We start from the raw sequence: 14,765 nt of genomic DNA, 5'->3' as shown, positions 1-14,765 counted from the left end.
ACGCGCGGGTGTGTGTAGGTTTTCGCACCTGCGGACCTTTGCCCAGCCACGCCCGGGCGCATCTGAGATCGAAGGCATGCTTCTGCGAGCTCGCACCTGCGGTCAAAAATCCGCAGGTTTGATTACAACAGAAGGCAAAAATTCATATTTTGCTTAAGTCCAATTCTTGATCTGATTTCAATCAGTATCACTCTCGGGGTACTCGGGACCCCGTACGAATATACCAACAAGTCAAATAACATAATACGGACTTACTCGGGGTCTCGTATCACGTCAAACAATACTGGAATTACAATTCACACCCCGATTCGAACTTTGAGCTTTAAACTTTTTAATTTGCAAATCTCGTGCCAAAACATATTAAATGAATCCGGAATGACTTCAAATTTGGCACACAAGTCATAAATGACATAACAGAGCTGTTCAAATTTCCAGAATCGGATTCCGGCTCCGATATCAAAAAGTCAACCCCGTGGTCAAACTTGAAAATCTTTAGCCTTTAAATTACTAGTTTCCCTTAAATGATCATAACTTGAGCTAGGGACCTCCAAATTAAATTTCGGACATACGCCTAAGTCCCAAATCACGATACGAAGCTACCGGAACTGCCAAAACACTAATCTGGGTCCGTTTGCTCAAACTATTGACTAAAGACAACTCAGTTGAGTTTTAAAGCTCTATTTCACATTTTAATCCATTTTTTACATAAAATCTTTCCGAAAAATTTTACGGACTGCGCATGCAAGTCGAGGAATAATAAATGGTGCTTTTTGAGGTCTTATAACACAGAATTACTTATTAAATTTAAAGATGACATTTTAGGTCATCACATTCTCCACCTCTAAAACAAACGTTCGTCCTCGAACGGAGTTAGAAAAAAGTACCTGAACTGGTGAATAAGTGTGGATATTTACTCCGCATGTCCGACTCGGACTCCCAGGTAGATGCCCCTACCGGCTGACCTCTCCAGTGCACCCGAACTGAAGGATAACTCTTTGACCTCAAATGTCGGACCTGCTGGGCTAGAATAGCCACCGGCTCCTCCTCGTAAGTCAAATCTTTGTCCAATTGGACTGAGCTGAAATCTAACACATGGGACGGATCTCCATGATATTTTCGGAGCATAGACACATGGAACACCGGATGAACCGCTGATAAACTAGGTGGTAATGCAAGCATGTAGGCTACTTCACCCACCCTTTTAAGAATTTCAAAGGGTCCGATATACCTAGGGCTCAACTTGCCCTTCTTTTCGAACCTCATTACACCTTTCATAGGTGAAACCCGGAGCAATATTCTTTCTCCAACCATGAATGCAATATCACGAACTTTACGGTCGGCATAACCTTTTTGCCTAGATTGAGCTATGTGAAGTCGATCTTGAATAATCTTAACCTTATCCAATGCATCCTGTACCAAATCGGTACCCAACAACCGAGCCTCTCCTGGTTCAAACCAACCAACTGGCGATCGTCATCGCCTTCCGTATAATGCCTCATATGGATCCATATGAATTCTCGAGTTGTAGCTATTATAATAAGCAAACTCCACCAGTGGCAAGAAATGATCCCAAGAAACTCCAAAGTCTATAACACAAGTGCGGAGCATATCTTTCAATATCTGAATAGTGCGCTCTGACTGTCCGTCTATCTGTGGATGAAATGTTGTACTCAACTCCACTCGCGTGCCTAACTCACGTTGTACAACCCTCCAGAAATGTGAGGTAAACTGCGTACCTCGATCTGAAATAATAGACACGGGCACACTGTGAAGGCGGACAATCTCACGAATGTAAATTTCAGCTAACCTCTTTGAAGAATAGGTAACTGCCATTGGAATGAAATATGCTGACTTGGTCAACCTGTCCACAATGACCCAAACTGTGTCAAATTTTTTCTTAGTCCGTGGGAGCCCAACAACAAAATTTATAGTGATACGCTCCCACTTCCACTCAGGAATTTCTAACTTCTGAAGCAAACCACCAGGTCTCTGATGTTCGTACTTAACTTGCTGACAATTCAGACATCGAGCTACATATGCAACTATATCCTTTTCCATTCTCCTCCACCAATAATGTTTCCGTAAATCTTGATATATTTTGGCGGTACCTGGATGAATAGAATACCTGGAACTGTGTGCTTCTTCAAGAATTAATTCACGAAGCCCATCCACATTAGGCACACAAATACGACCTTGTATTCGCAAAACCCCATCTTCCCCCACAGTAACTTGTTTGGCATCACCGTGTCGCACAGTGTCTTTAAGGACAAGTAAATGAGGATCATCATACTGCCTCTCTCTAATGTGATCATATAAAGAAGACCGAACGACTGTGCAAGCTAGAATCTGACTGGGTTCTGAAACATCTAACCTCATGAACTGATTAGCCAAAGTCTGAACATCTGCAGCAAATGGCCTCTCACCAACCGGAATATACGCAAGACTGCCCATGCTCATAGCCTTTCTACTCAAAGCATCGGCCACCACATTGGCCTTTCCGGGGTGATACAAAATGGTGATATCATAGTCTTTTCACAACTACAACAATCTTCTCTGCCTCAAATTAAGATCTTTTTGTTTGAACAGATACTAAAGGCTGCGATGATCAGTAAATACCTTACACGAGACACCGTAGAGGTAATGCCTCCAAATCTTCAGCGCATGAACAATGGCTGCCAATTCTAAGTCATGAACAGGATAATTCTTCTCGTGAACTTTTAATTGCCGCGATGCATATGCAATTACCTTGCCATCTTGCATTAATACTGCACCAAGCCTAATGTGAGATGTGTCACAATATACCGTATACGATCCTGAACCTGTGGGTAATACCAACACTGGCGCCGTAGTCAAAGCGGTCTTGAGCTTCTGAAAGCTCAACTCACACTCGTCTGACCATTTGAATGGGACACCTTTCTGGGTCAATCTGGTCAATGGGCTTGCTATATATGAAAATGCTTCCACGAACCGATGATAATAACCTGCTACACCCAGGAAACTCCGAATCTCTATAACTGAAGTAAGTCTAGGCCAATTCTAAACAGCCTCAATCTTCTTAGAATCCACCTTTATGCCTTCTACCGATACAACATTCCCCAAAAAGGCAACTGAGTCTAACCAAAACTCACATTTTGAAAACTTGGCATATAACTGATTATTCTTCAAGGTGTGAAGCACACTTCGAAGATGCTGCTCATGTTCCTCTCGACTGCTGGAGTAAATCAAGATACCATCAATGAATACAACCACAAAGGAATCCAAATAAGGCTTGAACACCCGATTCATCAAATCCATAAATGTTGTTGGGGCATTTGTCAACCCAAATGACATCATAGGAATTCGTAATGCCCATACCGAGTTTGAAAAGTTGGTTTAGGGACATCAGATGCCCTAATCTTCAATTGATGGTAACCAGAACTCAAATCGATCTTCGAAAATACCTTGGCACCCTGAAGCTGATCAAATAAGTCATCAATTCTTGGCAGCGGATATTTGTTTTTGACAGTGTCCTTGTTCAACTGCCGATAGTCTATACACATCTACATAGAGCTATCTTTCTTCTTTACAAATAACACTGGTGCACCCCAGGGCGAGACACTGGGTCTAATGAATCCCTGATCAAGCAAGTCTTGTAACTGCTCTTTCAATTCTTTCAACTCTGGCGGGGCCATACAGTATGGTAGAATAGAAATGGGCTGAGTGCCCGGAGCCAAATCAATACAGAAGTCAATATCTCTACCGGGTGGCATCCCCGGCAAATCTGCAAGAAATACTTCTAGAAATTCATGAACAACTGGTACTGATTCCATAGAAGGGACATCCGCACTAGGATCGCGAATATTAGCCAAATAGGCTAGACACCCTTTCTCTACCATACGTCGAGCTTTCATATAAGAAATAACCTTGCTGGCAGAATGGCCAGGAGTTCCTTTCCACTCTAACCGAGGTAACCCCGACATAGCTAGGGTCACTGTCTTGGCATGACAATCCAATATAGCATGATAAGGAGACAGCCAATCCATACCCAAGATGACATCAAAATCTACCATATCAAGAAGTAGAAGATCAACACTAGTCTCAAGATTACCAATAGTAACCACACACGAACGATAGACATGATCTACTACAATAGAGTCTCCCACCAGTGTAGATACACACACAGAAGCACTCAGAGAATCACAAGGCATGACCAAATATAAAGCAAAATAGGAGGACACATAGAAAAAAGTAGATCCTAGATCAAATAGAACTGAAGCATCTCTATGGCAAACTGGAATAATACATGTGATCACAGCATCAGATGACTCGGCCTCAGGCCTAACTGGAAAAGCATAAAATCGAGGTTGGGCCCCACCACTCTGAACTGTGTCTCTGGGACGGTCTCTAACTGGCTGGCCTCCACCTATAACGGTCTGACCTCTACCTCTAATGGCCTGACCTCCACCTCTAGCTGCCTGACCCCTACCTCTAGCTGGCTGATCAGGCGGTGAAGTAACAGGTGCCGGTATGATAGCACGAGAATCTTGCCGAGATCTGTTACTCGCCAATCTAGGGCAATACCTCCTGATGTGACCAATGTTTCCACACTCATAACACCCATCCTGATGCCGTGGCTGCTGAAGCTAAAGCTGACCTAAATGGGCCGGATAACCGCTGTAGTAACTCTAGAGTGGTGATGCACTTATAGGAGCTGAACGTGTACTGAATACTGGCTATCCAGAGTAAGGCATAATAGGACCGTGACTCCCTGAAGCACCGGGAGATACATGAAGTGCTGAATGAAACAGTCTGGGAGGATGACCTCTACCAAAATTACCCCTGCCTCCAGACGAGGCACCACTGAAACCACCGAACTGACGAGGCCTCTTATTAGACCTATGCCATCTCTCATGTGCAAGAACCATCTCGATCCTCCTGGCGACATTAGCAGCTGCCTGAAAAGAAATCTCACTTCCGGTTTCCTTGGCCATCTGAAGTCTGATAGGGTGAGTGAGTCCCTCAATAAACCTCCTCACTCTCTCTCCCTCCGTAGGTAGTAAAAGGAGAGAATGACGGGCCAAATCCACAAAACGGGACTCATACTGAGTAACAGTCATACTGCCCTGCTGTAGACGCTCAAATTGCTTGCAGAATTCCTCTCTCAGTGTGATAGGGAGGAACTTATCCAGAATTAGCTGAGAGAACTGCTCCCAGGTAATTGCAGGTGATCCGACTGGTCGGGTCAATATATAATCTCTCCACTATCTCTTGGCGGAACCCATTATCTGAAATACAGCAAAATCGACCCCATTGGTCTCAACTATACTCATGTTCCGCAGCACCTCATGGCAGCGCTCAAGATAATCATGTGGGTCCTCAGAAGGTGTACCACTGAAGTGAACTGGAAAAAGTTTGGTAAACTTATCCAGTCTCAATATGACCTCAAAAGACATGGCGGGCCTATCGCCGATCTGTACTGCAACAACTGGCTGAACTACCCCAACTGGCGAGGCTGCTAGAGCCTGATTCTGGGGAGCCATCTGCTCCGGAGCGGGAGTAGTTGGAGTTTTTGCTCCTCCCCCAGTCTGTGAGACGGCTGGTGCCACTGGAAATGTACCATTCTGGGCCACGCCCTCCATAAAACTTACCAAACGGACTAGCGCATCCTGAAGTACTGGAGTGGCTATGAATCCTTCCGGGACCTGAACTGGTCCAACTGGTACATTCTAAACTGGAACCTCCTCCTGAAGGTCCACCTGAGGTTCTACAACAGGTGCAGTTGCTCGAGCTCTGGACTAAGCTCTGCCTCAGCCTCTAGCACGACCTCGGCCTCGACCTCTACCCCTGGCCATAGTTGCCACCGAGGGTTCTGGTCCCTATCCATTGGTAGAGGTATTACGTGTTCTCACCATCTGCGAGAGAATAAGAGTATAATGATTCAATCATCGATGATAGAATAAAATCGCACGACAGAATAAAAAAGAAGTGATATTGTTCCTAAACTTCATAGCCTCTGAGAGATAAGTACAGACATCTCCGTACCGATCCTTCAGACTCTACTAAGCTTGCTCGTGACTCGTGTGACCTATGTAAACTAGTGCATGAATGTGAATATATTATGAGAGCGGGTTGCACGCTGCAACAGAATTGGTTGAAATGATAATGGATTATGACTGCTGAGTTGGCTTCAATTATTATAAATGAGTTACCTATTTTATTTTTATTATTTGTTGTTGTCATTAATATTGCGTACAGGTTAATGTAAGTGAACCACCTTAGCCTCGTCACTACTTCGTCGAGGTTAGGCTCATCACTTACCAGTATATGGGGTTGGTTGTACTGATACTATACTTTGTACTTCTTGTGCAGATTTTGGAGTTGTTCACAGCGGCGTACCATAAACTTGCTCGGATTTCAGCTACCAGAGGAGACTTGAGGTATAACTGCATGGCGTCCGCAGTTCTGAAGTCCCCGTCTATTTTACTTTAGCTGTGTGTTTATTTCCAGACAGCTTTATTTTATTTAGACCTTTATTTGTATTTATTCTAGAAGCTCGTGCAGTTGTGACACCAATTCTGGGATAGTATTTAGACACCGTTATTTTTATGGATTATTTCACTATGTTTCAAACTTTGCTTCCGCCTTTGTTTCCTTGATTATTAATAATATAAAAACTGTTTTAAAAATAGATAATATTATTCTAACGTTGGCTTGCCTAGCAAGTGAAATGTTAAGCGCCATCACGGTCCGAAGGTGGAAATTTCTGGTCGTGACACCTTAGATTTATAAAACTCTGTTAATGTATTTTTCAAACAGAAGATGTATTTACTTCATTTCAGATTTGTAAACTCTATTCTTAGAAGCTCATGATTTGTACTACCAGTCCTTGGGAAATGTATAAGATTCAGATAATTCCTTTTGTTTAATTGTCTTATTAATATCATTGGAATTGGATAGTTGTTAATTAGCTTACCTAGCGGGTTGAGTTAGGTGTCATCATGACTAGTTGGATTTTGGGTCGTGACAATTTCATCCTTATTTCTTCAAGTTTGCATTTTAACCAATTTAATTCTTAATACTATAATTGATTTTGTTTTATATTTAGTTTTTTTAATTCAAATACTTAATTATCTTTTTTAATCACTAAAAGAAATAATTTATTTTTTTAGGATTCAAGTTATTTATATTAGTTCACACCATATATAAAATATTTAAAAACTATATCTGTATCCACAAAAATTCTTTTGTCAAATAATGAAAAATCGAACTTTTAGATTTTATGTTTGTCGTAGTGTTAGTAAATTACTTTTGTCAATCACTTTTCTTTCTCTCTTTCTCTTTCTATTATTAAATATTTTTATAATTATTTGTTTCTAATTATGTTTTAAAATATATAATAATATTTATATTTAAGCAAATTATTGATCAGAGAATAAAATTAATAGTCAGTGGACCAATCACACGTAGACTACTCATAGCATTTATAGGTTAATTATTGATTTGGGATAAAGAAAAAAGCAAAATGCTTCCTCTTTCTTTAATATTTTCTTTATTTTATTTGATTTACATCATAATGGTTCACTTAAAATTTAGCACGATTGTACAATCTCTTTTGCTCAAAAACAACGTTCAATTGTAAAAAAATTATAGGCATAAAGATTTGATGTTATTTAATCATACTTTAATTGTAAAATTTATATAAGGTAAAATTTTAAGTATCTTAAAGTCCTAATTACAAGGACTTCTTACTTAATTCAAATAAGGAAAGATTTAATAAGTTATATATCTGATTTAATTTAAAACTTCTAAACATTAGCTAGGAGAATAATCAAATGACTATTTTGTCTAGTGTGAACGATATTTTAAAAGGGTAAAAAAGTCAACCGACATTTTGCTAAAGGTTTCGTGCTTTTAATATAGTATATATAATACATATATTTATTTATTTCTTAGATATAAAATAATTTTTCCAAAACAACCAAATGACACCCTTTATTAAAGAGTTAAAGTGTTTCCGCTACATGTCTCCTCATTTTTAAAGGCGTGTTAAGTTTATATATGACCTGAAAGTTTTAAGGGCCCATTTATAGAAGTATACACAAAAGAATGAGGAGATTACATTTTACAAAAGGGATACGAATTCATAGAGAATCTTGTAATCATTTCCCTTTTTAGTGTTGTATTAAACAAACAAACAAACACGTATCCAAAAAGAGAGCTACAGAAGAAGAAAAAACAAATGCTACTAATAATATTTATAGAGTTGAGAGGGAGAGGACACGAAGCCAGATCGTCATGTGAATCACTACTTTGTTCAACTACTTTGTTAGTTTTTGCAAATTGTTTATTTTAGAGATCAATGTTGGCAAGAGTCGTGCTTTGACCGTACGGAACACTACATTACAAATTCCCAAGTTCAAAGATTAGATAAATTACAAGTCATCTTAATTATAACATGGATAGCGCTCAATATAAGGAAAACGCAAAAAGATTATTCAATCTTCAAGTTTGACATTTTTTTTTCTGTAAATAATGGCGAGAGGTTTTAAATAATGTAGCGACGCAACCCTAAACGTTTGTCAATCAATTGATGTCGTGATTATGTAAGAATGCCTGCATTTGAATAGCACTTCTTCTCTCCTAAGAAAATGACGAATTAACTAGGAGTAGCTATATACAATGTATTTGATTACGCTATTGCAGCTATACTTTCAGAAAATTATCATTACAAATATATTTAATTTTTATAACAAATTCATATGTAGTATTGCAACAAGAAAATCAATTGTTTTGAACTGAAACAAGAGAGCAACAAGCTCTTATACTCAGTTGTTAGACCACCCGCACAGTAAGTAGAGATCTTGAGTTTGTCTCTCAACGAGAGCATTCTATTTTTCTGTATTTTTGTATTTCTCCTTGATTGTATATGCAAGTGATATAAGCTAGTAACTATTGAACAACAATAAGAATGATAATTGGGTTCTAAATGTAGTGTTTTATGAAAAAAAATATTTTTTTTAAAGAAAGAATTACGGCATTTGTTACTTGTCTAACATCCCAACAAAAAATGGCCAAGTTTGAAGTCTTTACCCGGTTTTAAACAAATCATCTACAGTTTCTTGTATAAAAGGTACTACAATCTTTTATAGTTTGATTTATTTTTGTAAATAAAATTACATTACAATATAAAAAAAGTTCTTTTAGTTTGTAAACTAATAGCTAAATGCTGCTTCCATGAATGAAAATACTGAGATTCAAGTCGCTTTAGTGGAAATATCCCAAGAATGGATAAACAGGAAGACATATTCTTCCCAACAATGTCTGCATCATTAATTTATCCAATTTAAATGTACAATTACGATTTTGTTTCTTGATAAACATGAACGTTGAAAATTATGAGAGATAGCTTGATTATAATGACTACTTCTAGTATTTCTACGTATATTCTGTACACTCAAAATGAAAGAGTCAAACCTTTAAATATCTTCTCTTTGATTGTGATTACAATCTAAGTTACTCGAACTCTTCACTTTCAGGGTCGCACCCGTGTCAACACGACGTGGGTGTGGGTATGGGTGTGGGATCCGTGTTGGATCTGGTAAACCGATTTTGGGTACTTTGACCAAAATCAACGGAGAAATTTGGGACAGATACTATGATTTTTAAAAACAAATCAAAAGATAGGGTGATATGGAAGAAAATAGAATACCTTGTATATATAAATTTCTATATCAGTCCTTTTCCTTTTATCTCCTTCTAAAATGCTACTCTTGTTCAATATTTTCTCCTTCTCGGAATACCTTATAAGTTTTTCACATGTCTCATAATTTATACATATTTTTATAACTTTATTTTTAAATAAATGAATTATTTTTAGCCGAATCCCCGCACCCGTATCCGTACTTGGATCCGTACCCCCGAATCTTTAAATTTAGATCATGAAGGATCTGACCTCTAGATCTGCACCCGTATCGGACACCCGCACCCGAATCCGAGCAACTTAGATTACAATAATCATTTGATCTGAATGGTTAATAGTTAATTTCGATTATTCTATAAACATGATAAAAATTGTTTTCACACCTTTATGAGTACTTTACATATTTAATCGAAACATGAAATAATAATAAATATTTAAATTCAGAATCGTGATACTATCATACTACCATTCAATTATATCCTTAAAGGCACTAGATGTTTTATGCACAAAAACCGTATACGCACTAAATATATGGTTTTACCGGAAAAATAATTTTTTCCTATAAATAATAGAGATATCTATGCAGTGTGCACATGCGGCCAAAAAAGAGTGGGTTAGTCTAGTGGTGAGCACTCTCCACTTCCAACCAAAAGGTTGTGAGAGATCTGAGGGTCTATCAGAAACAGTCTCTCTACCCCAGAGTAGGGGGTAAGGTCTGTGTACACTCTACCCTCCCCAAACCTCACTAGTAGATTATACTTAGATTTTTTTTTTTTTTTTTTTTTTTGCGCATGCGGCCAAAAAAGGCAAGAATGTCCCTCTAAAAAATATTAAACTCTATCTATTTTGAAAAACTATTTATAAAATACCTAACAGATAGGTGAGTTGTATACTTTTGGGTCATATAATTCACATTTTGTATCTCTTACTGGTATACAATAAAGTGATTCAATTAATTTATATCATATTTAAATATATAACTACTGTATACCAGGTAGACAAAATGTAAATTGTATACAGCTAAATTATACAAAGCACATAGGTCTGATATTAATCTTTTAAGGAATGTTTTAGTAAATAAATATCGACAGATAGGGCACCTATTTAATCATGGAAAAAAAATCCTAAATAGTACTCCAGGATTTGCATAAATAGGATTATTCGTTGCCGCCATTTAAATTTTAACCCCAGTAAGAAACTTTTTTGGAAAATAGCATTTGATCAATATTTTGGGAAGCGCTCTTGACAATTGTCAGAATTTTTCATATAGTAATCACTAGAATTTGTCACCAAACATGACAATTGCCAGAATTTTTCTTATGGTGATCATCAGGATTAGCCACAAAATATGGCGATCACCAAAAAATTTCTGATCATTAGAATTTGTAACAAAATATGACAATAACCAGGAGCGCTTGTCAAAATTCTGGCCGAAAGCATTTTTTAAATTTATTTTATGAACTTAAAAATTTAAGCGATGATCCCAAAAAAGTCCACCCCGAGTAATTTTCTGAAAATAGTTGTTAAACACAAGTGAAAGTCAAAGCCCACTATTCCGATTACCAAGTCAAAAGCCATCAAAGCAAAATGCAAAAATCTCAAAATCTAGTCATTAGTGATGGTATTACCTTTGGTCCATATTATTCGTTTGTTTAAATTTTTGCTTACTCCTTATTTAATTAGATTATTTGTCAAAAGGATTAATATTTGTGACCGGCAGGAGCATTGGTCTCAAATATATCATTATATTTTTGTAGCCATAAATCATTTAACAATTGTGATTTTAAATAATTATAATATTTGTGTGATTATAAAATTTATTATTAAAAATAAAAAAAATATGATTACATAAATTTAAAAATATGATAGAATCAAAGTTACACCGCTAGTTTGTAAGAAGTTTATTCGTAACAAATTTAATGAACCTAAGTTGTGGTTGGAAAAAATAAAAAGGAACCAACGGTTTGGAAAAAAGAATTGTACCAAGTTGGGGTTGAAAAAAACAAATTGAACCAAGTTGAAGATGAAAAGAGAGGAGAGTTAAAAAAAAGGAAAAAAGAAAAAGATAAAAGGAGAATTCAAGTTGAAGATGAACTCTTTAAACACTGTCTTCCTCTTTCTCTCTCCTTGTATAAACCGACATGAGTTCGAAAGGTCGAAAGCAGATGCATGTAACTTCATCATTTTCAGTCAAAGTGCAATTAACGGTGGGAACATACCTCTCTGAGTCGGTCGCTGTATTGTTGTTTTTTTGGCAGGCATCAAATCTTTCTTTTTTATTTACTATTTAAAGAAATTTAATAAAAATACAAAGCTGAGTATATTTAACTATTCTTTGTACAATATAGAGATTGGCACCAAACTTCGTGCACTTCTATTAGCAGAAAGTAGCACGAAGATTCAACTATTCTCTTCACGGCTGTTCAAGTTTGAATTTTCCTCCTTATATAGCCGTTTGTAAGGGAATTTTTCTCAGTTATCTCCTCGAAAATTTTATATCTGTAAAAAAATTCAGTTTTCTACTGTGTGCATGTGCTCCAAATCAAGTCAAATACCATAAGGAAGCCCATCAATTCAGAAAGATACGTTTTGGGTTGGTCTTATTTTTGAGCTACGGAAAGTGTTCGACGAAATTAATTTTGTCAGAGTTCAAAGTCGGTGGCTTCAGATTCTGCAGAAACGGTATTGTGTTGAAGAGAAGCTGAAAAGGGTATTTATAATTCACCAAAAAAACATCTGGGTTGGTGTTATTTTGTCGTAATTTTGTCTAGTTTGAAGCGGGTCGTACATGTGCTTATTAAAGGTGGCGAACCCAAGAAAATCCAGCGAGTATGTCAGATTTACAGATACAGGCGATTCAGAAACTACTACAACCACCGCCGCAGAAGGCGGTGCTCAGCCTTATGGACAAAGCGACCAATGTTTCGAAGAAATGATTCAACAACAAATACAACAGGAAGCTGACTATTTGCTATCAACTTCTTCGGCGATGCCGATGTTTACAGGGTACAGTCAGACAAGAGAGATGTCGGCAATGGTGACAGCGCTGACCCATGTGGTATCGGGTTCGAATTACCGACCCGATATCAGTGGTTCTGTTACGTCGTCGTTTGGCGGTGGTGGTTCTGGTATTTATTCAGCAAATTCGCCATCTTCAGCTTATTCTTCTTCTAGCTCAGGGTCTAGAGCTGGACAAAAGAGAAGCCGTGATCAAGAAGAAAGTGTTACTCAGATATTGGAACAAAGTCATCAAGGGATTTATGGAGGGTTTGGAGAATTTAGAGCTGGTTTGCCATCTTCCTCTGTTAAAGCTGGTTAGTTCCATAACATTCTTTAGTTCTTTTGTGCTTTTATTTTTTGTTGTCCTGTCCTCTGTTTTGTAGTTTTCGATCTTTGTGCTTAAGAGCATAATTTCCTATTCATTCTCAACTTCATTTACTTCTTCTCACTGTTTATACTATATTAATTATTTCATGAAGTTAGTTCGATTTGCTTCCTTCTTCCCAAGTTCAGTTTTGACACTCCTTCATAAAACTTCTGTCCCATTTCTGCTCGTTTTTGCTGTCCCTCAGTGTAATAGAAAAAAAAGATTAAGCGAATTCTTTTTTGAGGTTTTCTTAGTTTTATGCTAATTTTTATTCGATGGTATTATTGCATGTATTTGAAAGATGTGAACAGTGCATTACCATAACTATATTTAATTAAATCTCGAGTTTAACATTTCAAATATCTAGCACTAAGTTTTGTTTTTTCTTTGTCCTCAATTTTGATTAAGTATGATTTATTAAATTTTGACAGAAGAAGCTACAAGTATGGTGGCACCAACCATTTCCACCATTACAACAGTTCCAGCTTTCACAACCACAACCACAACAGCAGAAATAGCAACTACAGCAGCTGGTGGTACAAGTGAAGAAACAGGAGGAGAGAGGAGAAGGAGATACAGAGGAGTAAGACAAAGGCCATGGGGAAAATGGGCAGCAGAAATAAGAGATCCACATAAAGCAGCTAGAGTTTGGTTAGGTACATTTGATACAGCAGAAGCAGCAGCAAGAGCATATGATGAAGCTGCTTTAAGATTCAGAGGCAACAGAGCCAAACTAAACTTCCCAGAAAATGTTAGATTATTACCACAAATTCAAGCTTCTCAACCTACTACAAGATTAGCCATTTCTAGTTCCTCAACTTCAGCTTCTCAATTTTCATTTATGGCTCCAATATCTCAACCAACACCATTTTTCCAACCTCCTCATCATCATCAGCAGCCAATCCAAAGTTCAGATATGACAAGAGATTATTGGGAATATTCACAGTTACTACAAAATCCTGCTGATTTTTTTGATCAACAACAGCCTTCAAGTTTGGTGGAGCAAATGTTTTTTGCTTCATCTAGGGCTGTATTGCATTCAAACACAACTTCTTCTTTAGGTAACTCTGCAGCTTCTTCTACTTCCTCTCCTTCATATCCCCTGCTATTTTCAGGTCAGCAATCTAGTTATTACAGGCCACAAACTAATCAAAATCAAGGCACCAGCAGTAGTAGTAGCAGCAACAGCTCCAATTTTTCTGCACCATTTTGGAGCAGTTCCAGCCATTATCCACCCTCTTCTAGTTAATTCTCTCTTTTTTTTATAAATATTTTCATATATTTTTTATCTTTATTTTTTTGAAAGATAGTCAACTTTTTTTCTTTTTAGATATTGGTTCATAATTTTATTGTACTTTGTACTTCACATGTAGGAAGATTAGAGGTAGGCAGGGATCTATTATTGACATTGTTATTGTCATTATTTTGGAAGAGTGAAAGGTTTCTTACAGAGTTTTAACTTGTGTGTCCTGTATAATGTTTACTAACAGCAAACATGTAACTTTTTGTAAAGAGTAATTAAGTTTAATTTGGTTCCTACCGATAAAAAGTTTAATTTGGTACTCCTTGCGGTCCCTTAAATTGATTTTTTTGGGGTCTTTTTTTGTGATCCATATTATTTGATTTTTTTCAAATATCAAGAAAAAATTAATTTTTTTTTTAAAATTGCCCTGAGGTAAAGAGTTTAGAAGTATTTGTTGTATTTTCAATGAATAAATT

At 37.2% G+C, this 14,765-nt stretch overlaps 1 protein-coding gene across 2 annotated transcripts; it reads left to right on the top strand.

The window, feature by feature from the left end:
- The first annotated feature begins 11,783 nt into the window (after window positions 1–11,783).
- On the top strand, window positions 11,784–14,505 carry LOC107828850 (uncharacterized). Of its 2 annotated transcripts, none has more exons than XM_016656232.2 (2): window positions 11,784–12,993; window positions 13,478–14,505. In XM_016656232.2, exons 1-2 carry the CDS (start codon window positions 12,468–12,470, stop codon window positions 14,293–14,295), a joined length of 1,344 nt encoding a protein of 447 aa, XP_016511718.2. In that variant the 5' UTR covers window positions 11,784–12,467; the 3' UTR covers window positions 14,296–14,505. The 2 variants fall into 2 exon arrangements, with proteins under 2 accessions (XP_016511718.2, XP_075087209.1); XM_075231108.1 differs by having other exon boundaries at window positions 11,798–12,993; window positions 13,481–14,505.
- Window positions 14,506–14,765: the final 260 nt, after the last annotated feature.

This window comes from Nicotiana tabacum, chromosome 15 (assembly GCF_000715075.1).
Source record: "Nicotiana tabacum cultivar K326 chromosome 15, ASM71507v2, whole genome shotgun sequence".
Taxonomy (NCBI): Eukaryota; Viridiplantae; Streptophyta; class Magnoliopsida; order Solanales; family Solanaceae; genus Nicotiana; species Nicotiana tabacum.
Note: the sequence above shows the minus strand (reverse complement) of the source record. Positions and strands in the feature narration are given on the sequence as shown.

What these genes read in the sequence shown, in the direction of transcription:
- LOC107828850 (XM_016656232.2), top strand. Translation starts at nt 12,468, where the DNA reads ATGTGCTTATTAAAGGTGGCGAACCCAAGAAAATCCAGCGAGTATGTC. An exon ending in ATCTTCCTCTGTTAAAGCTG is followed by an intron (nt 12,994 to 13,477) that starts GTTAGTTCCATA and finishes AAATTTTGACAG; the next exon opens with AAGAAGCTACAAGTATGGTG.